This window comes from Atractosteus spatula, chromosome 7 (genome assembly GCF_055471065.1).
Source record: "Atractosteus spatula isolate fAtrSpa1 chromosome 7, fAtrSpa1.hap1, whole genome shotgun sequence".
NCBI classification, from domain to species: Eukaryota; Metazoa; Chordata; class Actinopteri; order Semionotiformes; family Lepisosteidae; genus Atractosteus; species Atractosteus spatula.
This window is the reverse complement of record NC_142712.1, coordinates 7113193-7137880: the sequence shown is the minus strand read 5'-3', so window position 1 is coordinate 7137880 and position 24688 is coordinate 7113193. Positions and strand designations below refer to the sequence as shown.

The following is a 24688-nucleotide window of genomic DNA, read 5'->3' as shown; positions in this document are numbered from 1 at the left end:
GTTTAAAAATACTTTATTTGAATTACACAATAGAAAAACATATAATTTACCGTAGTAAAATGTTTTCTATGTACCCTTCCCTTTTGACCAGCCTCATTACAGCCCATCCATTTTCCCTGGTTTTAGAGATTCTCTGTGTACCCCTAACCCACCCTTAACCTCTAGCGCTAAAATGCAGAAAAGCTCTGAAACGCCATGCCAGGCCAAACTCAGGTTTTCGTTACATATAATCAGCTTTTCCTACGCACTTAGAGTTTGAATTGTAAACAAAAGCTTACAGAATTTAAAAATGCCAAGGCCACAAATGGTTTGCCGTTTGATTTTTTCCCCATTTCTGTCTTTTTAATTCTTCCCGTATTTCTTATCTCATATTTTTAAAGTCTGTGTCTTTGGCTGGCTGAGATCAACTCGTAGTGTATAAATGCATAAGTTACATATTTATAATATAAAAAGAAAAAATAACACTGAATTGGATACTTCGATCTAACAAACGCACAGCGTTCGCGACTCAGAAAAAAAAAAGTCATAAAAAACAGATACTTTTATGAAATCTCTTTGGCAGTATAAAGAGTTTCTATATTCAGAAACAGGTCAAGAAAACTCCCCCCAAACCCCCCCCAAAAAAGATTTGAGGTCCTATTTAATACATTTAAAAATCCTCATAATTCCAGTTTTCCAAATTTCAGAGATGCATTATGTTTTCAAGGTATTCCCTTTAAAAATAACAGTCAAGTAAAAAGGTTTTCCTTTAACCTCCTTTACCTTCAATAATGGCTTGTGCACCACTGTGCAGTAAAATACTGTTAGAACTGGCAGCGTGTATCCAAAGGACTAATACTTCACTGTCCTGTCAGTGATACAGGACTTGCTGTTTTCAGGACAGTGTTTCGGGATTTAAGCCGAATCCATTCCATTCTCCTCTGCTATTCCCTTGCTTTGGCATTATCCCTTTTCTCATGAGCTTCTGTCCTGAAGTCCACTCCTTCAGCTCGAGTCCTTCCCGCTCCGCACGCGCTTATTTCACAGTTTGCTACAGCTAACACCTCCCCTTTCTCCTGCACCTCTCGCAGAAGTCTAGGAGTCTTTGTTCTTTTTTTAATTTACACCATTGCGTGTTTGTGCTATGCCTGACTTTTCCACACACTTCTATAGTCTTTAGTCTATAGTCTGATATGTTTGCTTTATTAAATAAGGTAGTTTAATACTTTATTCATATATATATATTTGCTAACTTTTCATGCAGTTATTGTGTATTTCCTGTAGTATGTTCATTACCTTTAATAAGAAGGTATAAAGTTACGTCTTCTATTGTCTTCCCAGCATTTATCTACAATGACCACCTGCAACTTGCCCTTAACAGTCAGCCATACTGCAGCTCCCAGCAACCTGCTTTTCTTCTTCCAGTATCTAGAACTCTTTCGCTCTCTCAGTTCTTGAATCATCCTTTCATCCCTTCATACCAATTCACACTTTCCACAAATCCCTTCATGTTTCTGCTTGTTACCTTTCTTTTTTTGGGGGTTTCATTAGGTTCTATATATCTTTTACTTCGCATTTGCAAACAAATGTCCTGTTTTCTCTCACTTCCCTCATTATTCTTCCTGAATAGGAAGATGCGGGCCGGCGGTCTGTCTAATAGTAAGTGCCCAGGTGCGAGGGCATGTGGGCGGCTGGGTGCCGGCTGTTGGGATAAATGGTCCCAGTGGGGGAATTCCAGTAAGGGCTGGGGGCGGCAAAGAAGCTGGAGGAAGTGACAGGGAGGGCGGGAGGGTGGGGAGCCACAAAGTTCATCTTCTGCTGGTGCGCGTGGTACGAACTCATGTAGGACAAGTCCGAGGGGTACTTGTACATGGACGACTCCGGGGGGTGGGGCTGCAGGGCCTGAGCGATGCCGTGGAAGTCGAACTTGTAGGCGTAGCGCTTGCCGTGCACCTTGGTCATGATGTTCTTGTCGTAGTAGTAGCGCAGGGCCCGGCTCAGCTTGTCATAGTTCATGTTGGGCTTGCTCTTCCTCTCCCCCCAGCGCCGGGCCACCTCATCCGGGTCGGTCATCTTGAACTCCCCGTTGGTGCCCTCCCAGGTGATGCAGTTGGAGTTGGAGCTGTCCGACAGGAGCTCCAGGAGAAACTGCCACAGCTGGATCTGTCCGCTCCCTGGAGGACAGAGGAAAGAGGGAGACAGCAACCAGTGACTACTGGACGTCTGTTTCTAAAGAACTTACAATGGGCTTAGGACACATAAGCGATGCACACATCTGGAGTTATTCATGCTTAAATCTTGCAAAGACGATGTTCATAGGAGAGTGTAGATTTAATACAGTTACTATCTTTGGTGAATATGTCTGCAGAAATATGGCACAGAGCTTAATATTACAGAGCCAGTCAGGTGTGTTTCATTGTCGGTGTCAGGTGTGATGATATTCATCTTTGAATTTACCTGGGTTTGCCAGTCTGCTGCTTGTCGGCCCAAGTATTTGATAGGGATCTACAAGGGAACAAAGATCAAATATATTATTCCCTGGTTTCACAGAGAACTTTTGCAAGTCTCTGTTGAATGATCCTTCTAAATACTTGTGCATGGCAGGTGTCAAGCTTTCTCTTTTTGAAATAATTAAATTAAATAGCGCAGTCATTTAAGAGGGTTATACTAAACCTTGCAGGTTCCATTTTTAAAGGAAGCTAAAACATAACTTACCTAGCTGTGGTCTTTGCTCTTCATTTTTGGTGACTACTGACGATGAGGGCTGGGTGCCTGGGAAGAGACAGGTCAACATGAGCAGTACTTCTCTTGCGATGGAAAATTCTCCTTCTATCCATTTTCTTGCTTTATCCAATACAAGGTCGCACAGGAGCTGAAGACGATCCCGACAAGCAAGCGGTGTACGACAGGATACGCCCAGGATGGGACGCCAGTCCTTCGCAGGGCAAACAGACACAGACATGCGCACACTCACACCAGAGCGCCCAGAGGCCAATTAATCTACAAGTATGTCTTTGGACTGTGGGAGGAAACCAAAGCACCCAGGCAAAACTCCAAGCAAACACGGGGACACTCAGCTCCTGCACCACCATGCCGATCTGTTTAATTCTCTTTGGTTCTTATTTTTTGAAGAAGAAAAAAAACATTCCCAATTGCAAGCAAACACTTCAGTCACTTATTTGTTAATTTACAACGAAAAATGGCACAGTCTGAAGTTCAGGATATTAAAGTCTAACGAGGACAATTCAAGCAAGAGGTTGAACGGGCAAACCGGTTTCAGAAACCCCTTTCTTACTCACCCTTGGAAGAAGATACAGCTTGGGGAGTCCATCCTGACCTCCTAGCTGCTTCATAGGCTATGTCTGAAAAACCAAAAAGGTCGGCAAAAAGGACAGAAGAGTCCAGCAGTCAGTTCACTCAGCCATCGCTAGTCTCTGTAATGCAATATCAAGCCAGCAGGGGGAGCACACACCTCACAGTAACAAGTTACCAAGTGTACAATCTAACATCTGAAGAAAAGATGTCTTCACAAAAGTAGATATGGGTGTATAAGCACATCAAATTAAACTTTTCATTTATCAGGCATATTGCTATAAATGGTTCTCAACACTGATCCTGGGGGGATAGTGTATTTAATGGTTTTAATTCCAGCTGAGCTCTAAATTGCCAGTGGTAATCGATGACTTACGGTATTTAATCTGTTTGCTTGTTCAGACTTTTATTTAACTTTATTACAAGGGTCCAGTTTCCAATAACCTCAGCAGACAGAGCTGTACACGGCTTCTCCTCAACTTCCTGGCTGATATTTCTGACTAACCAGCTCTTACTAGCTGATGAATTGATGATGAACACACACAGGCAGGAATGCCACTGTATTAGACTGTCCCACTACGAGCATTTGTTCCTTCTGCAGGGCTTCAAACATACAGTAAGAACATAAGAAGGGTTACATTCTTGAGGACTCTATTGAGCATGTCTAGCCCATTTGGTGGCTAAATCGGAAATTCATACAGGGTGGATACCAATCACAAATCTCATTTGACTTTTTGAGAGTCAAAAGCAAACTGATTATTATGCCCCAAACGGAAAACTAAAATCAAATTGGCCTGTTAGGAAGACCAAAAACCAGATGAAAGTGCATTCTTCCAGGACCAGAATCAGAGTCCCAGTCCATCACAGTTTATCAAGACAGAAACACAGCTGGCGGTATCATGTTTAAACTCGCGCCCAAGTGCATGATCTTCAACACACCTGGCCGAGTCGACACCCGGGGTGCTGCGTCTGGGTACACAGAGGTGTTGGGGAAGATGAACGTGGCACCTCCTGGAAAGTAAACGAAACCGTTGAGATTTTGAGTCTGGAAACATCATAAAGGACTGCATTGCAAATAAAGCATCTCCGATTATACTATTGGATTACACTATATAAGGTAGTATAAGGCAGTAGAGATGCAAAGCAGAAAAGGCCAGCCTGCAGACACAATCGTATTGTACTTTTCAACCGGGCAACACACACAATGTTATCAGCCAACAAACAAGTGAAAGGCAGGCAGGTGAATAATAATTCAATATAATAATAGGGAAAATCAACCATTATGTATTTAATTACACCGTTATTACATGGAATTACTGTGTATACTAATTATAGAAGACCCCCTGAAATGAAGAAGCATGACGGTTTGGCTCAGGATTATCATAATGTCTGCCGTTAAGTTGACAGAACCAAAAAAAGATGGGGAACAAAGTCAAACCTGCACTGATCAAACCAAATATGAAGTGTTCTCCTTTTAGAAACTCACACATACCTGTACCAGTATATAGGAAAATTATATAGGAGAGGATAAATATATATGAATCCATACATATTTATTAGAAATCAGCACTATCAGTGTAGTAAGGTGCCCCTGGCAAAGCAGAGAGAGGTGTGCAGGTTCTCCTTACCTGTGTTACGTGCATGCATTAACCGAGGGGAGTTTTGCAAGGCTTTGTCAACATCATCTGAAGTCAAGTGGGGAAGTGGAGCTGAGAAAGAAAACATTCTTTTGAAAGAGGAAATCAACTGGAACCGCTCGAAACGTCTGGCGATTTGTGAGGCCTGAGTAACCCCAGCGGGCCAGGAGGAGAGAGGGGGGCAGGCGAGGAGAGAGCGCGCGAGAGACACCACATCGACTGAGTGCGCAGGAGAAGGCTGAAAGGCCAAGGAAACACACACACACACACAGCGCATCGCCGCTGCCCACAATCATCTGTGAAAAGTGCATGCCTTGACAGTTTTTTTTTCTAAAATAAATTCTCCAAGCCTGTGTACATATTATGAAAAAGAAACAGCTGAGCAGTGGCAGAAGAAAGTAGGAGAAGAGGATGAAAGGCAAGCTTTGCTATTGCATGTGCTTTGCTGAGAGCTGTCAACAGCAAGGCTCCCCAAAGTTTTGTACATTTAGCGACCCCAGTTTTTATAAAGAAGAGTTCCCGTGATCCAGCATTTCTTCATGTTTTTCTCATTAAACCCTCTGCCTTTTTTTTAAAAAAACAAAATGATTTGCCATAGTTTTCCTCCATTTTCATTTTACTATTTCCTAACTCTGACAAAAGAGATGATCCAAAAAATAGCTTAAAACCAGCAGGTTTATGCTCAATTGTTCATGAAATATTTGCCATCTCTCATAGTTGATCGTGATAGGTACGTGTTGATATTGTGCCTACATTCCTAATGACCAGGTTTTGCATTGTGCCAAAAGTTTTAAAACCCCAAACCTCCAAAGAAAACACAAAAAGACTGAGAACCTTTGTGTTTGTGTTGTTTTTCATTTTAAATTAAAACATTCTCCATCCTATAAATATTTTTTACCATGTGCTTTCTAAAATTATGACCATTGAACCAGATTTAACCTTCAGAGCTTGTAAGGTTAAAACACTGGTTGAAACTTCAGGAGATGGAGTCCTGAAAAATCGGAGAATTCTCGATCAATGTTAAAAGGAATTAGAACTAAAAATGAAACACGATGCCAATAACATTGTGGATATTTCCTCAAATAACAATGTGTGCTAACTCTGACAAAACCTATTTCCTGTCATAACCTGGATATTCTTCAGGGACCTAATCCTGAAACCAAGTACAGTACTTAATGCTATAGTAGGACTAGTCTACCAATTTAAAGATATCTCATTTAAAAGTATGGTAGATAGTACTGTAGATAAATATTTCTCCTTTAGTCAAAGGCATTTATAATGACACACTGTAGCACATCATTAACTAAAAAAGTAAATACTTCTAGAAAGTACTGTCTACCTGTTAATCTAGTCACGCTCTTCAAGAACAGTCAAGTAACACCCTAAAAAGATTTTAGATATGCCTGTCTAGTAGCACTAATTGTTACAATGTTGCAGTGTCTTAGCTACAATACAAGGGCCTTTTCAGTAGCTGAAGAAAAAGCAATTTCTTCAGGTCATTTAAAAACATTTCTGACTGTGCCTGGTTCTCTCTTCAATCCCATTCGATTTGGACTTTATTCAAAACACAAAATGCCTGAATCATGAACCAGGTCCACTGACCATTAGAAAAGCTGGCACAGACAGAGAGAAGCATCCACCCAAAATAGTTTTCGGGAAGGCAATCTTCTTAACTGTGTTTTTCTCAAACGCATTTGATCGCAAAAAAACAGCACTGCCCAAACAAACAAGTGAAACAAGGAATTGTCCCATCATTCAAACTAATTTTAAAACATCAAAAGTTAAAATGAAAAGCTATGTATCTGTACTTGGAACACCACAGAGAGTAGTCTTAGGATGAATGTCAGATAATATACAGTACCAGACTTTTGAAAAAACAAAATTTTCTAAAGCCTCAAGCATTGAAAATTTATTCTGTAACTATATACAGTATGTGTTGTTCCTCTTCTTTATCCAAATTGCTCTGTTCCCAGCATAAAAAGATGAACGGGAATAAAGCAAAACAAGTCCAGTAATTAAACCGCACAAGATAAAACACTGCCATCATCAATTCCTAACAGAAACTCTCTTTGTCCAAATATGTAGTATGTTAGACCTAATAATACGTTCAAGAGAAAACTATCAGCAGAGCTTTGACGGAACTATTTAGTTATCTATTTTCTTTCCCATGTTTTTTAAATGTATTAATAAGAGTGATGAAAATCTCTACGAAAATGAAAATGAAATGATTCAGAACAACACTGCTGCAATGTCTGTTTCTCTATTTTGTATCCCTCTACATAGTCCGAAAGATATTTCAGAGTAAAAAGAATAATTGTTATACTGTATCTTTCCTATCCTATTTAACTGGTGTGAGCTAATATAGTATTAATAAAAGTGAGCCTTGTACTATAGCAACAGATCCTCTCTGGCTCGGGTTGTTAAAATCTGCACACACTCTTAAACGTACATTCTGACAAGCCTGGCATGTCCTCCCCATAACCACAGCGTGATGTAAGGATGGCTGAAAAGAACCTTTGATTGTGGGAAGAACACAAATGGTGCGTGATACAGTAAGGGGGTATTGCAGAAAACCAGACTGCAATAGAGGCATGGCAAAGCAGAACTCTCATAAAGACACCTTATACCTTGTCCTGAATGACTGTACAATTGTCCCCTTTTTGCTATTTTCATTTAAGAAAGAAATTAGACAAAGATCATGCAGGATTCTATAGATACTGCGAAGCTTCACGCTATAGTATGATGAAGGCTTGTGGCAGGGTAAGCCAGCCTGATTTTGACATCAGGAGCAGTAAGCAAGTTTTTACAGGAGGTACGTGCTGCACTGCAGGTATCCAGCTGCTCCGAGGCCTGGCCAAGAGCCGGCTGCTACACTCACTCTCTCTGAGGTAGTGGAGGTGGGACAGGAGGATCTCTGCGTTGTAGCTGGGGGTCAGCCTCTGGAAGTCTTCTTTGCTCATTTTGCAGAGCTCCTTCCCATCGATGTTCTGGAACAAGGAGACGTCCACATCCAGAAGGACATACTCCTTCACCGCCCACTCCAGCCACTGTCTCACGTGCTCCGTCGTCCACAGCGTGGGATCTGCAAGGCACACCAGGGTCATACTGTGATCGGGGCACGGGCAGAGACATCCATCCATTTTCTTTCTGCTTTAACCAGTACAGGGTGGCGGGGAGGGAGCCAGAATCTATCCTGGCAGGCAAAGGCAGGGTACACCCTGGATGGGACGCTAGTCCATTGTAGGGCAAACACATACACACTCACACCAGGCCAATTTCTGCAGATGTTGATTAACCTGCCAGTATGTTTTTGGACTGTGAGAGCAAACTGGGGCACCCAGAGGAAACCCACACGAACACGGGGAGAACATACAAGCTCCACACAGATGAACTGAAGCCAGGGCCCCAGCACTGTGAAGTGGCAATGAAACCTACCGCATTACTGTGCCAGCTACTTAATACCATAGGAAGAAGAGTCTACCAACTTAGAGATATGCTACCCCAGGAAAGACTTTTTTGGCATTTTGCTATGATTTCAAAGACTCTATATTTGGTGTAGGAAGCTTTTGCTAAAGAAACTGGAGTGTCAAAATATTTTGAGGGTTTTCCCTTTCTTACTAAAAAAAAAAAAAAAAAAGAGTATGGATTGCAAGATTAAAGATGTACATTTTAAATGACAGGTGTGAATAATTAATTATGAAATGGGTTTCTGTTCGTGTAATTGTTGCAAATCATCAAGCCCGGAGTTTACAGGCTTTGGCAATCTGTATTTTAAAGCAACTTAACCTGGAACACTCTAACCACCTTCTTCATACCTGCACATAACTGCAAGCAAGCGTCAGGGCAGCAGAGGAGAAATCAATAGCTTTTAATTCAACAGCTTTTAGAGCTTTTCTGCCGATATGTGCTGCTTTGGAATGGAAGCACTCTTTAAAATACACATGAACCATTGCCTTACAGTATATTGCAGCCTTCTTCCAGATGGGGTGAAGAGACACGGCTTTTTTTGGATTCCACGAATACACAACAGAGCCAAAACGAACAAAGTACTTACACAGGCGCAAAACGCGATGAGAAGTGTCAATTCCACGATCACTTCTTTCTACAGAGAGACAAGCAGGATAAAAATGAAATTTAACGAGATTGCTTTCCTTTAATTTTTATCCTTCTTGACAAACAGAAAAAAGAAGTGATGGTGGAAGCTCACTGGGCTAGCTTTTAAGACACAACGCGCACAGCGTACAGAGAGCAGCCGAGTGTATAATAATATAACGTAATGCATTACATTTAGACTTACTGTATACAAAAGAGCAAAAATTAATTTAAAAATTGTGAACTGTTTTTAAACCTCCATATGGTGCACCATTTTAAAATGTATCTAGTGGGTATAAATCCAACAGCTGGACACATCTGCTTAATGTATCCCAATAAGCTCTATCTAACTACAGTACATTCCCAAACTATATAGAATTTACTGATGAAACACAGAAAGAAAAAATTATACAGGGCATTGTTTTTGTTCAGCTGCCAAAGTGATGCGTAGTGTTTATTTTTCACGCTTCTAAATATTGGGACCTATCACTTCACCAGGAGGAGGAGTCCTAGGGGTCATGATGGTTTATAGAGTAAAGTTGGTATTTCCTGTGAAAAGCCTCTGGCACAGGCCTCATGGATGAATAAATAAACAAACAAAATAAGGCTTTACCACAAGAAAATAAGGCTGTAAATGCTCTTCAGTGCCCAGACACCACACTTCTGTAGTTCAGAGCTCAAATACAGGGTCTAGTTTATTTTGGTAGTGAAGTCAAAATTAATTATTTAAAGAGCAAAAAAAAAGCCTTGCTTCCATTTTGCCTTAATTCCAAAGATGCATTCCCATTGTCCTTTTTCATAAAAAAAATGCAAAAACAGGATGTACTAAACATGCCTCATCATTGTCTCCGTCAGCTTCGGTTAGAAAGGAAGTTGCACCGCAAGACTGAAACTATTACACAACTTCTCAATGGAGTGCAAAAAATAATTTGCTAATTGCACACGCGGGTGGTCTCCTTGGGCTTCAGAGGAATTTTCAATTCTTCACACTTGGCTTCTAGCTTCAGTGGCTGGTGCTTGTACATCTTCAGAAATGATTTCTGCTACTCTTTCTGCTTGCATGTGTTGTCTGTAATGCTAATTAACGATTCCATATCGTTATTGGTGACAGGAAGTGTGTAACTACATTAAGTCATTTCCCCTCTATACTTTTTTCAGCCTTTAGACAAGTGTAACTTTGCTGCACTTACATCCTGAACGTAATGAATTAATTAGTCACCTATAGGTACTATAGATACACAAACTACAGTATAAGAAGTATGCAATAACAACTGTAACAGGTGTTACAGAGTCAGTAAAGTTTGAAGTAAAGCTGGGAACTTGAATTTGTAACTCTTGTTACCACTGAACTACTGTATGTCTTTTTCACATTCCAGTGAAGGACAATAAAGTACATTCTTATTTCTGTTCCCAATAAAGAATGATTACACTTCAATTTTATCCCTCTAGTTGTTAACTATTCAGCGCGACCCACTTCCAAGACATGGGTTATGTAAAGCTGTGCAGGGCAGATATCTGAAGTTCTGCCACATGCGATTCTGCTCACGACCCTGATAGGGTTGCCTGTACTGCTGTTTCCCAGAAGGTGTCGCATTTGCTAGTGTTTTTTTTTTCCCTTTTTGCTCCTCTTGGAATTCTACAGTAGGAAATAGTCTAGACGAGGCGCTGCACACTCTCGCAACAAAAGCTTTAGAGCTTCAGTGCTGGGGACCAGATGAAAGGAGTACCCCCACATCCACACACACTCCCCCACACCCACCACCCCCTTCCAAGGCAACAGGGACAGAAACGTCCGAGGGATGAACCCAGCAGCAGCTCCTGCACCTGCGGGCACAATGACTCTGCGCTCGTTGGTCGTCATGTTGGGGGGGGGGATGTGCTTGTCCTCCATGTAGCTGCCATAACTCATCGGACCGCCGTCGGAGCTGCTGGCCAGCTTGCCTGCCTTCACCAGGCCGCAGCCATCCGGAGAACTTCTGTGCAGGGAGACAGAACGGGAAACTGGTGAGAACAGCCAGGGAAGAAGACGAAAAAAATCCCAATAACTAACTGCTCGATTTTATTAATAATTCAATGCAACATAAGAAACTAAAACCCAATGGCCATCTTCATACTATCCCACAAAGGGGATAATGATGTATGTTCACTCGATAGTGGTTGCCCATGCATGGCGCAGAGCTTGCATTAATTATTCTACAGTTTGTTTTTTGAGGCAGAATTTTGAGCGTTCTGCAGAAAACTGTCAAAAGCCTACAAAGCTAGAAGCTCCTTCAATCCTGAGGTTTAGAGAAGTGGGAGCAGTTCTATTTTTTACTTGTCCATGGTTTTCGAGGTTTTGTGTTTTTTTTACTTTGTGCACATTATAAAAGTAACCGTTTTGTCCCACTCACCCAAACGTAATAGCTCACCCACGTCCCTATATACAGCACATAGAGTATATATATGCGTGTGTTTAATCACAGACCCTAAGGGGTTGTCATGCGTGTTTAAAAATCTTATTAAAAAGTGGAACATGGCTGAAAGAAAAGAAAAAACTCGCAAGTGGCTTTGTGTCGGACGCATGACCCCTCAAGCATCTATCATGCAACTGTTATTGTTTCTAGCGAATACCTTGCAGAAACAGCCAGCAGATGTTGGGGATTACAGTTGGAATGTTTTATAAGTGTGCGCTCAACATGGCCGCAATATTAACAATTTGGGTTTTATTAGAACCAAACTCATATGTCAACCAACTGTTTGTCCTTCCTAGGAAATCACGTAGCACACTGTCAGTGTTGCAATGGCCAATCTAAGTTTAATGGACTGGATTTCAGAAGCCATATTAAGAAAGCCACCAGAACAATGCACTTCTGAATTACTGTAAGCTGCGTGTTTTCACCAAAGTGGAAAATATTACTATTTTTATTATGAATTCATGAGTCGTGTAGAATTGTTATTAAAACATGGAAATACTACATTTAGTATTACAAATAAGAAGTGTGTGGTCTTATATGTTTTATGTCAAATCTTCTACAACTTTTGGAAACAGTTCAATACATTAGAAAGCTCTTTCATAGCATATAGTATATTGAATTTGTTTCGGAAATAACTATTTTCTCTTTTCTTTGAAGAGTAAGGAAAAAAATAGTTCATGAAGGGCAGACAATTGTCTCCAAAAGAAGACTAAACTTGCCTGGACTGACACATACAATTTAGTGCCTCACAGGAGTAAAAATATGACATTCAGGTGGAATTGAAATCGCTCAGACATGGCTCTCAAACATCTTCTATAACATCACATGTACAGGGGAAGAATGAGACAACATTCATCAAAGCCTTTTATACTGTATAATTCCACAATGTATACATTTACAAGATTATATATGCATTTTATTTTAAGTTGCTTTATTACAAAAATCTACAGTATAAGGTCATTTCCACTTTAAGGAGTATAAAAGAGATGACAACTTATCACACTGAAACCTTGGAATCTATTTGTGAAAGGCTATGCACACTGTAGATTGTAAATGTCCCACCTTTTTTCTGAGTGCTCTTAATGCTTGTGAATAGACATAAAAGAGAGAGCTTTTGTACTGTTAATAATTTTACTAAACGTTTCATGTGCAAGATCATTATTTGGAAATGTATGTTGTGTTGTTTTGTTTATGTTTCTGTCATTGTTAATAAATATGTTTTTCTCAAATTGCCACTGATTTATTACGCCTCACTTTTAGTTCTGAATAGGTCCCATTTTTGGTTTTATTAGGAGGCCATGCTTGGTAAGGGCCAATGGGAAATTTGGGCAGGATGCCAGGGTTACATCCCTACTCTTTTCGAGAAACACCCTGGGATTATTAATGACCACAGCGAGTCAGGACCTTGGTTTTCCGTCTAATACAAAGGACAGCGCCTTTTTTACAGTATAATGTCCCCATCACTATACTGGGGCATTAGGACCCACACAGACTGCGGGGTGAGTGCCCCCTACTGGCCACTCTAACACCTCTTCCAGCATTAACCTTAGTTTTTCTCAGGAGTCTCCTATCCTGGTACTGACCAGGCTCAACCCTGCAGGGGGTTGTCAGTTGTGAGTCGCTGGGTTAGATGACTGCTGGCTTTTGGTTGTTTGGTGCAAGTGTGAGGGCATTTACTTTGGAGAAAACGAAACATCAGTCCAAACCTAAACACCAAAACAAAAGCCTATGCTCCTTTTTGACTGCCTGACTAAAAGTCTTCACAAAGTCCCTAACTATCACAGGCAGGCAACTGAGCTACTTAGCAGCATTAAAAAAAACTACTCAAGAGACTCCCAAGAGACTTTTCCAACTTCCAAATTCTCAAAATGAACAAATGTAGCTTCACAAAATTCATAGTCCCTGTCTATGGTCAGTCTTTCTGTCCTCTGGTAAATGGAGCACACAAAGGATGGTGGAGTAGTGGCTCTGTGGCTAAGGATCTGCACCTCCGGCTGGAAGGTTGCCAGTTCAAATCCCGTGGCTGGCAGAGGAATCCTACTCTGTTGGACCCTTAACCCCAACTGCTCCAGGGATGCTGTATAATGGCTGACCCTGCGCTCTAAACCCAAGCTTCTTTCCCTGCCTGTGTGCCTAATGGAGAGCAAGCTGTGGTATGTGAAAAAAGATGAACTCTAATGCAAGAAATTGTATATGGCTAATAAAGTGATCTCATCTTATAAAGGATCTGCCTTTTGTCCTCTAGATGTCAGATATTACAGTCACTGATGAATATCTTATGATGTGTCTGCATTGTTAATGTCTGTAAATGTCAGTATTTTTTTAATTTTATGTTTGTATTTATTGTGCTTTGGCAATGCTGATTTTACTCATTGCTCATACCAATAAAGCATCTTAAACTGAAGCTGAATTGAACTGATGAACCCAGAATGCATCCACTTCCTGCTTTTTTAAACAGTCACCTGACCAATTGTCTTTGAGCAACTGGTCAGGTGACTGGGAGCAGCCGCTCATTCCCCCAAGGCTTCCTGGGAAATGTTGTTCCATCCTGCTGAACCGGGTGTGTTCTTACTATATGCAAAGAACTTTGAGATCCTTTGGGACGTAAAGCAATGTACAAATGCATGGAATTACTGCTATGCGCATGTGATAGGATTTTAAGATCAAGAGCAGAAGAACTACTAAAGCTACATTGTATAGGCTGAGATGGCGCTGAAGTAAAATCAGTTTTTCAAATGGGAATGAGTAAACACCTCCATTTGTAACCAAATGACGACACAATGAGAGGGGTCAGCGCTATCACACAGAAAATAAATGTGCTTCATGTGGCTTTGAGGCTATTTTTCAATGGAAACTCAGGTCCCAAGTGAAATGAGATTGGCAATTAGCCAATATACAATAGATAATTAGACAGTACGTACAGTATATGAATACCTCTTAAATTGCCCACCTGGGATGAATACAGTCTTTTGAATTGAATTGAATTGAACTGAACTAAATTGAATTAAAATACCATCATACACAATCCCTGCACAAATTCTAAGTAATCCAGTAACACAAAGCCATGTTTTGAAAAGCAAGGAGACTTAAGCTTCCTACACAAATTCTTCTCTTCAAATGAGGCACACCGGTCTTTTTGGGAAAAAGGCCCACACTGTAACTGAGCAGTATATAAACACAGGGATTCAGCTTCCAAATCTGCCAGTTCAGCAGCTTCTTGGAGTAGTAAAGAAAAGACACCTTATGCTGAGTGAATGAAAAAAAAGGAAACTCAAGCCCTACGTTCCAATTCACTGACCCACCCCCTCGTGCACGCCATGTGTGTTTTCACACTCAGTCACCGTTAGGTATAAACATTCTGTGCTGCAAGGTAGTCCCACTGTGTCCCTCATTTAAGGGCTAAACCACCGATTCCAGAGAAGATAGTCTGAAGGCCCTGTTCAGGCAGACTGCTCTGGGATTACATGTCTCTCTTTATAAATAGGAAAGTGCCCCAGTGTTTCACACAGCCCTTGTGATTTTTTTTTTCTTGGCAGCCTCACATAAACAGCAACTACAGCCACTACTGGGTGGTACTGCGAGCTGAGGATAAACAATAAAAAGGGAAGCCCAGGCAAGAGCAGACTTCTCCCCTCCCCTGTCTTAAAGAAACACTGCTTATTGTTCCTCGCATTGTGTGGCTAATTAATCTGCCATAAGGCAAGACATCCAAAGCATTCCTCAACTCCCCTTTCGCCAGTAATACAAGGACTGCACTTCAGTTCAAACAGAGATCAGAGGGTTTAGGATGATTTCTAATTGCGTGCACTAGCTGGTCGCTCTGTGGGACACTGTATGGCTGTATTCCTTCACTGTTCATGGACCTTATCCCTTTCTGAGTGCATTTTCATTACTGATTGTCGATCAGCCAATAACAGCTCACAGAACACAACAGAAATGGAGAACATCTATCTAGCTCACCTTGCCTTTCATTTTAAAGATAAAAAGATTTGATGCCGTGCTGTGGTTGATAATGCAATGAAACGGGTAGCAGTATAATTGTGAAAGAATAAGTTTCAGTTTTCACATAGGGTCTTTCATAAACTGTAGAAACCTCCAAACCTCCAAACCTTCATAAACCGCTGCCAAGCTGTGCAAGATCGACATCTCAATTAAAACCGTAATACGGGCATGCACTGCAAATTAGGTGGATGACTCCCCAACAGATACCAAGTTTCTCCCTGCTTTCATTGATGAAAACTGTCTTGGGAAATATTGATTCATGCTCATGGGCCTTTGCCCTTCTCAAGCCTTTGCTTTCCCTGACTTGCGTAAAGTTGTGCAACATTCCAGTTGTGAGTTCAGTGCCGTAGCTGTCGTTTCTCACACTTTCACTGCAAAGCCGCCTCTATAACAGTGTCCTCTGTGCATCTGGCAGGCTTGGCTCATCAGCCTGAGTGCTTCCATCTAACCAGGCACACAGGGAGCAGGAGGCTTGCGACGTGTTTATTTTCCCTCTTGCATGTGCAAAGCACTGCAACAGCACTCCAACCTGGTGCTAATTGGAAAAACCTTTCCCTTTTTCTCACCGGTGGATAAACTGGTTGTGCTCTTGTGTGCGCTAGGCCAGGGCTGCTGAGCGGCACGCTTCACAAGAGCTGGGAGAGGAGAGAAGGGGGCACAGACGCTCTATAAATATTCTGAGTGTGGCGCTTGTTCTGTGAGCAGGGACAGCTGCTTTGAGTTTAAAGTCAAGCTGCAGCTTCTCATTCTTGGTCAGAGCTCAGACAGATTTGCAGAATTGTTTTTTTTTTTTAAGGTTTCTAATGTGCTTGGCAAGACCACAGGCTGCTGACTCTTATGGCACAGGCGATGTGTTAAAGATTAATTAGGAGCTTCAAGGGTAAACAGATTTCATTCGCTTAACCAACTAGATGATCAATGTTGAAGCTTTGTTGAAGTTTGTTGTTTTTCAACAACCATCCAGATAAAAGAGGATAAATAAAGCTATAGTCACCTTTATGCTGACTTGTAAAAGTGCTCCTCTAAAATATCATCATCTATAATATCAATAGCTCCAATATACCCTGTTTTGCTTCATCACACCGTCGCTGTTTGCAAATGAAATGGCTTTTATTTTCCGTTTGTGGGCCCTTTAGATGGGGTCACCTTGACCTCTAACTGTCTTTGTGATACTGTGCATATTGTGATATGGTAGATATTTTACACTCTAGTGACAATATTAATATGTCTTGGGGAACAAATGTCCCTATACAGTGTTTGTTAGCAATTGCTGCCTTATTTTGTAACTACCCAGAAAACCCAGCAACACATAGAACACGTGCGTTTGCAAGCATGCACTTTTCAAAAAGACCTAGACCAGCACACAGAGACGGCCATGAGACTGAGAGAGGACTTAGACCAGCACATAGAGATGGCCATGAGACTGAGAGAGGACTTAGACCAGCACATAGAGATGGCCATGAGACTGAGAGAGGACCTAGACCAGCACACAGAGACGGCCATGAGACTGAGAGAGGACCTAGACCAGCACACAGAGATGGCCATGAGACTGACAGAGGGCCTAGACCAGCATACGTTGATGGTCATGAGACTGAGAGAGGACCTAGACGAGTACATAGAGACAGCCAGGAGACTGAGAGAGAGACACACACACCTGGAGCCATTGACCTGGCTGGTGTTGCATTCCATCTTGATCGTGACACGAGCAGGCTGGGACAGCCAGTCCTGCTGGGGGACACGGGGGCTCATCTTTGCCGTCTGCCCGTACTCACTGGAGGAGGACGCGGTCATCTCCGTCTTGGGAAGATGTGGCGTTCCGTAGGCACACTCGAACAGCGACTGGTCTTCACTCACCACTGACAATGCTTCCTGAGGAGGGAGAACCACAGACATTCCAGCTGTTAAGACATCGTTGAGCAGCCTCTACTGTGGCACTTATTCACACAACATGTTTCCAACTAACAAGTTCTCCATAGGTTAAATCTAAGAAATAAGCTACATATTGTGTTTTAAATGTTTTAAACTAAACTTCACAACTTAAAAACAAAAGCTTAAGGGCTGTTTTCTTACAGTTACCATACATTTTCCTCAAAAACCCTTCAGATATTCAGTCTAACTCAAACTATATGTGGTATATGGGCACGCTACAGTGACATGACCCCCTACGTTAGCCTGTAACGTTGAATTATCCTGGAATGGAAGGGTAACCTTAGCTGTTGGAATAGGCACTGTGTGGTTTCTGGGTTGGGAGCATGCCTGTAATGCACTGTGTTTCATCTGGGAAGCTGTGTGTATCACAACCATACAATATAACATACATTCCAGTAAACAAGAACTTGGCAGGATTGACTGTCGTACTGTAATATCCAGATGAGCTACAGTACATTGTTAAATGCTAAAAATCCAAAACAACTATATTTATCTGCCTGTCAATATTATCTGCTGTCTAACTCAGAGTTCAGGTTTGTGAAATACATTGGACAATAGGCCCTAAAATAATTCTAAGTTTATTGTTTTTCCATTCAGTAGAGGTTCACTTCCTTAATGCATTTATTGGAGGAACTTCCCATTGTATCATATATTTGGCACACAATGTAATTTTATACCTGTCTGATTCTACCTAAATCTGACACACTAAAGCATAGGAATTGCAGAACAGGACAAGAATTGTTACTTTTTACACTGTTATACTGCATCCCATTAATTGCTGATTGATGGTAATTAGTGGAACAATTATTAATATAAACCTATAGAAGCCTAGCAGGTCAATTCATCAAATAAACATTGTAGTTAGTGGTACAAGTGTAAGAAAACAATCAAACCCACTACCTGGGAACCAGAACCCCTTGTTATTCATGTGTCACATGAATTGTTATTCAAGCCACAGCTGAACGTAACAAAACCAATAATTATTTTTTGTTAATCTTCCCTGTTGATTTGTGCACCTGCTAGTTATGGCAATATGGATACCCTCTAAAACACAAAGCACTGCACCCCGCTGTGGAACAGGAGGAAAATCACAGCAAGTGAACCACAGAACAAGTAAAGGTTCATTCCAAGCTTGAGAGAGAAGAAAAGAAGCCTTCACACCCCAAGAAGGCTCCACTGCCGAAACACTGTTTCTTTTCTTCTCTTTGCAGCATGGAATAAACCTTAACTTGTTCCTAGATTTACCGTAGTTTACCACAGTAAAAAAAAAAGGTAGCAAAGCACAGTGAAACCAGGCAGTGCATCTAGAGGTACTGTAAAAGCAGTTTGGTGTGGAATATAGGCATGGCAAACTGCTGGTCAGTCTGCAAATATGCAAAGCAAACCCACAGTGGCAGACGCTCACAAAGGTGAGCCTAAGAAAGTTGCCTTGAAATGCAGACTGCAGATTTTCCAAAGCTTGTAAATTGCACAAATAGTTTTGATGACACATGGCAGATGATGAAGTCTAAAGAGAAGCCTGCCTGCTGTATGTAAATCAAACTTGTCCTACTTTGCTATCGATCACTCTACCTAGCTGCTGTGATTCACTGTAGAGCTGGACCCATTGGTCTTCCCTGCCGGAGACAAAGAGGATCAGTAGAGTTCCCGTAAGATATCTGAGGCTCAAGCCTGGCAGAAGCATGCCACAGGCCCAACCACAATCGTGCAGATATCACATTATCTGGTTTTAGGATATCCTTGCTCATACCACATGGTGATAAAGGCCTTAATCCCCTTTCGTATTCTAGTTGATTCAGAGCAGAAAATCACAGTCATGTTTGAGTTCCACATGCATTTCCTGAGCTGCATGTTCCTCAGGAAACCCTCTAATTCTACCCAGAACAGAAAGGCCAAGCTGCCTGATGGTTTTATCTGTCGTAGATGTTATTATTGTTATTTATATAATTACAGAGTCTTTTCTCTTTTATGTGCGCCTTGTTTAGAAAGTTGGGCCTTTTGAAAAAACATTATTACATCAAATGACAGGAATAATTGGGGGAAACCAGGCATTCTTTTCAAAACAGATGACAGGCTAACTTTTACCCACTAGTGCCAATATATTTACACAGCATACACATGGCTGTGTAGTGAAACAGCCAGCCACTGCCATCAAATAAAACATGTTTTTAATTACAGCACTGGTTTGGATGTGGATTTTCACTGGCCAGAACTCCCATCTTATTTAGCCATGAGCTTCAACTCTATTTAAGAGCTACACACAATGCTGGACTTGTCGACTTCAACATTGACTTCAAACCTATCATAGCACTTAACCATGCTGTTGGAAAGTATATGCAATGGCTTAACTTTGTGTGTAGTAACTATATTTTAAGGCTTTTTTACAGACGTGTTGGTTGTACTGCTTACTACAAACAATATTTAGTGTTTTTTTCTAGTTAACCTGGAAAATAGCAATGTCTTTTTTCTTGATTGGGACAAAATCATTAGGTTTTTTCGGCCCACAAGAACAAACTATAATGGATGATAGGCAGTTTTGTGCTAGTCTGTGTCCAAATTTTATTCAGAGTGGAAGTGTATAAGCCTTGTTTTGTTCCATAAAGTGCATATCACTACCTAAGTCATTTTCTTTTTTTTCCATTTTTACTCATGTTTTTATTTCCAAGGCATGACGGTACATGAAGTAAAGGTCTCCTTGCTTCTCAGGGTCCTAATTAAGACTAAAGGCTTGCTCATTTGGTTTTTAATTGCTTCCATTGTTTGTAAAATCAGTCCTGAAGCTGCAGTGTCGAGGCTGCTCTGCAGAGATATGAGAGGTGCAATCTACCTCCTGCTCTCTGGAGTGCTGTGAAAGTGTTTAAGCTCCTCTGTGCGAACGAGAGAGCCGCCCTCCCTGGTAACGGTTGATGACAGGTCAAGAGGCTGGACTGGAATCAGTTGGAGGAAAGGGAAGCTGTGTCGGAAACCAGATTAATCTTGTAGCCACTGTTCCTCCCTGATATCTCAGCTGCAAACCACATTATTGGGCCGGCTGGGCAATTAACCTTCACCTGATGACCACTGCGCATGACTTCCAAAGCCAGCACAAGATGGTTCTCTTCCTCTGGAAGTAAAGCAAAACAAACTCTACATCCACCCAGGAGCAATGTGCACTGGTGCTGCTCGAGTGAGCAGGTACCTTCCTCTGTTTTGATCGTACAGTAAAATTATGCCACGGAAGAGAACTGAATACCAGTTCCAGATCAAAGTTCTTTTACTTGGTCCCGCGCTCTCCGGTAAAGCTGCTGACTGCTACAACATACACACTGTATACATTCTTGATTCTGAGAATAACTTTCAAAAAACTTATTGAAAAGTAATAATCTAAGGTACTTAACCTCCGACGAAACTCAGTGGGGAACAGTATCATAATAAAACACATAATGAAATATACTGTCAAACGTATTATAACAATGCACCAACTTAACCCTTGTACTGCATGTTTTAAATGAAGTACTAAGGCAGCAGTGAAGGATCCCTAAAGATTTTGAACCCTAGGATGAGGCCAAAAAAAACAAAACAACTTTGTACTTCTAAAACACGCCCTTCAAAGCTTTCTGCTACAGTCCATTGTTTTACTACACAGGAGAACAGTTGTTAATTTCATTGCAGTAGCACTCCAACAGACAAAGCAGTCTTAGTGAATCCAGTTCTCCACAGCCATCATTTAAGGACACTAAACAGGGTTTTGCAAGATTGGTCATTTTTAACAACCCTGACTTGGTCACCAGGCAAGCACACTGCGAGTTGTTTAGCCTTTCAATTAATAAAGACAACATACTCTGAAGATAGAGGCTGATGAACTCTGTTTCCTCAAGATAGCTCAAGATCAACAGGCTATCCGCCTCTCTACCAACCAAAGAGCAGGCAGGACAGATTTCGGCTGTCCTCTGGAGCAGTATGTGTGTGCGTGTTTGTGTGGAGGGGGGTTACACTTCCTGACACCCTGGTTCAAATCCAAACCCTCCGTTTCCTCGAGCTACTTTACACCTCACATGTTTCCAGTGTAACAGCAGTAGGTACGCCATCTACCCCGCCTAACATTCTGATAAATGAATAAACTTTAAGTAGAAAAACAGATGTGAGAATAGTATGATATGAAGTTGGACACATAAAATACATAAATGTTCCACTTTCCACATTTACAAATGCTTATCTAAGCCACAGTTCATTTTTATCAATTTTACAGGAAGTATTATTTTAAATTTGATCACATTCCTTACAATTACAGTACAGCTTCTAACCTTGACTCTACCTCTGTATAAAACTGTGTATTGGGAAAAAAACATTTTTATGTTCTATACTTTGATATTACTGAATCAATCTTTTTCTCGTATCAGAATACACATTTAGAAAATAAAGTGGAGACGTTACAATGCAAAGTTGTCTATTCTTCACTGTTATACACCCAATATCCTAAAGCACAGAGATCTAAGACAGATGTCTTTCTGAATGTTACATTTGATTATTTTTAATAACTAACTGACTAACTCCAAACATAGCATTTATTCAGGCAACAGGCAGCTGTTTAACTGAAATGTAAAAGTTTTAAATGATATGTCTTTTCATACTTTTACATGCTTTCCCTCATTACACTACATTTTGTGACAAAGCAGGTCATAAAGTAAAGAATTCACACTTTTCAACTCACTATTATACTGTATATTTAAAATACATTCTTCACCTCAAAAATTGAGGATTTTATGAATTTACAGCCACTCAACTCAATGGGAGACACCATTCATTCATGTACCAACAGGATTCTCTTAGTTGTGTGACTGCAGACAGGAAACTGCTTCTTAAAGCATTTCCTGTATTGAAAGTTCCTGATAGGGCTAGATATCAGTGCAGGACATGGAAAAAGGAAGTGCTTGTCTATCGTATTTTGATTATAGCTACTGCTGTGAGCCACCAGATGCTTCATCCTTTCTAATGAACAACACAGAATCCCGGAGAACGCCCTATCATTAAGGAGCAAGCTCTAAAACTCATGTTAATCAATGCAAAATACACTTCTGAAGCATGTATATCTTTTCCGTGTGATCCCCTTCAAACCTAAAATCCTCAATAAATAATAGGAGTAGCCTAACTATCCCTAAAGAAGTCCTCAGAATGATTGCTTTCTCATAGGTTCATAGTGGAACATCAATCTTTAAATTCATTATCAGATTCATCAAGGTTTCACATTGTACGGACTTTCTTCAGACTCCCCACAAACCTGAAATGTTTTCCTGGATGGTTGACACCTTCTGTGTGTGGCTCTTTCTGAGACGACTAGTCAAACAACCACTCGCTGCTGTTTTTTTGGTTGTTTTATTATTTCAGAAACAGCCCTCAATCAGGAATGGCTTGGAGCAGATGTGATTTAAAGTAAACCTTTTGGAAAAGGAAATGGCTGTAGTTTTCAAGAAGTTAATTCCTCTCACGCTGTGTCCTGTAGTAAATGGGTCAGTGACTCGGAGCTCAGTGAAAGCTGGCTACTAGCAGTGAAGAACTAAATCTGAAGAAAGACTAGCCCTCACTCACTGGACACTTTTTAAGACAAATCTCTTAGATTCTAGACTTCCTTTTCCCCATTTCCTTGCTGTAGCTAACAGCACTTTCCTATTTTGAAAATCTTCGTTTCGTCTTATGGAGGCCCATTCAATGTACCGGACAAAAGGGTTGCTACAGCAAGGAAACAGTGAAACGGGCTGCTACAAAGATGGCCTTTGTAGGGTTTATAGGCCTGTGTCAATACTGCCACCTAGGCTTCTGTCCGCCTTTGGGTTTTGTCACACAGGTAAACACTGTTCAGCCAATATTTATGGGTTTTGAAGTAAAAATAAAAATGAATAAACTGCAGTTTCCGCCATTGACAAAGGTGAAGTAAATAACTGACCATGGTTTGAGAAGACAAGCTCAAGCCCTAAGGAATGGTTCAAGAATACTCAGAAAAGTGAGAGAGCAGGGTCCTTTGCTGTCTCTGTATGTTAGTATTCAACCCAAATGTGTAGACAGACATCCTACTAACTCTAATGACAGAGCTGCCGTGTCTGCTTCAAGCACACTGTGGCAGTTTTCAGGGGAACAGTAACAGAAAAATAAGCATAAAAAACTGCAAAACCTTCAGAAGGATATAGAAATTTCAAAGTTACATCTTTAGAGGTCCTGTCAACCAATAGTAGTAGATATCATTGCTAAAATCAGTTAAGATGTTGGATAATAATTTAATTTCAGTCACTGCCACAACTCATTTTCAGAAAAGCAGTGACACAGGACAGAAAGTTAGTGCTCAACTGAGCATTAAAAAACCCGGAAAGGAAACCAGTAATAGAAATTGAACTTGGTGTATATTTAGTGGTAGATTAGGTCAGCCAAGTCTTACCTACAGAGATAGATATTCGCACAAAAATACCTTAATTCCGAAAATGACCCCTTTTTAAGAAACACACACATATACTTAATTAAGACCTAAAAAAGCCACCACATATCAAACATGTCTTAATTACTATGTGCCAATGAATGACTATGTGTCAATGAATGAGCACCACAGAATTTTCTTTTTTTACTTGACAAGAACAGGAAGGAACACATAAAATACTCTATAAAAATTGATTCAATCCTCTCCCAGCAAAAACAAATGGAAAAAATGTACCTACCACATTCTAACTGGTAAACTTGAGTATTACCTTGGTTTTGTAATACTGTTAACCTTCATTCTGTTATATCCATTAATTATTAGAAAACCATTTATTCCTGGTACAGTAATCCCTGCAGTAATCTGGAACCTATCATGGAGCATACAGTACTCAGGAGTGCTCTGGCAAAGTAAGGTTTCTGTGTTCGTTATGAAACTTGAAACTGAAAGTCTGTGTATTCGCTTATTAGTGCAGTTCTGTCACAGTTTTCCCATACATGACTCAAACCATCTTAACTCATTTAATTAAACTTGGCCATTTCAACAACTCCTTCCATAACACTGTTCCACTGTTATGTTTGTGTCTTGAGGCCTTCAGACAGATTTGCTGTACATACCTGGGGAAATGGCTTAATGGTCTTACAGCAGGCTGAAGAAAATCTAGCCTTAGATATGATGGTAGAGGTCTAGACACGGTAGAGGAAAAATGGAAGCACAACACACCAAACATGAGCACACAAAACACCTGAATACCATGCCCAGTAAATGTTTACCTCTGACATAAAAATAATGCAGCCTCTGTCTCCATTCATTCACACAGCTGTTTCTTGCTGAGCCTCCAAGTC

General features: G+C 40.9%; 1 protein-coding gene across 7 annotated transcripts in view; it reads right to left on the bottom strand.

Annotated features, from left to right (window-relative positions):
• Positions 1-24688, bottom strand: part of erg (ETS transcription factor ERG) — a 62614-nt gene continuing 37926 nt past the window's right edge. For 2 of the 7 annotated variants that reach the window (XM_088921118.1, XM_088921119.1), the window contains 10 exons: positions 17130-17344; positions 10845-10996; positions 8983-9030; positions 7807-8010; positions 4920-5000; positions 4231-4302; positions 3279-3341; positions 2695-2751; positions 2437-2484; positions 1-2153 (listed from right to left, as the gene is read on the bottom strand). In XM_088921118.1, the coding sequence (XP_088777244.1) occupies positions 1633-2153; positions 2437-2484; positions 2695-2751; positions 3279-3341; positions 4231-4302; positions 4920-5000; positions 7807-8010; positions 8983-9030; positions 10845-10996; positions 17130-17344 (1461 nt within the window). In that variant the 3' untranslated portion in view covers positions 1-1632. The remainder of the gene's footprint in view (positions 2154-2436; positions 2485-2694; positions 2752-3278; positions 3342-4230; positions 4303-4919; positions 5001-7806; positions 8011-8982; positions 9031-10844; positions 10997-17129; positions 17345-24688) is intronic. The other 5 variants (XM_088921120.1, XM_088921121.1, XM_088921123.1 and 2 more) reach the window with 3 other exon arrangements.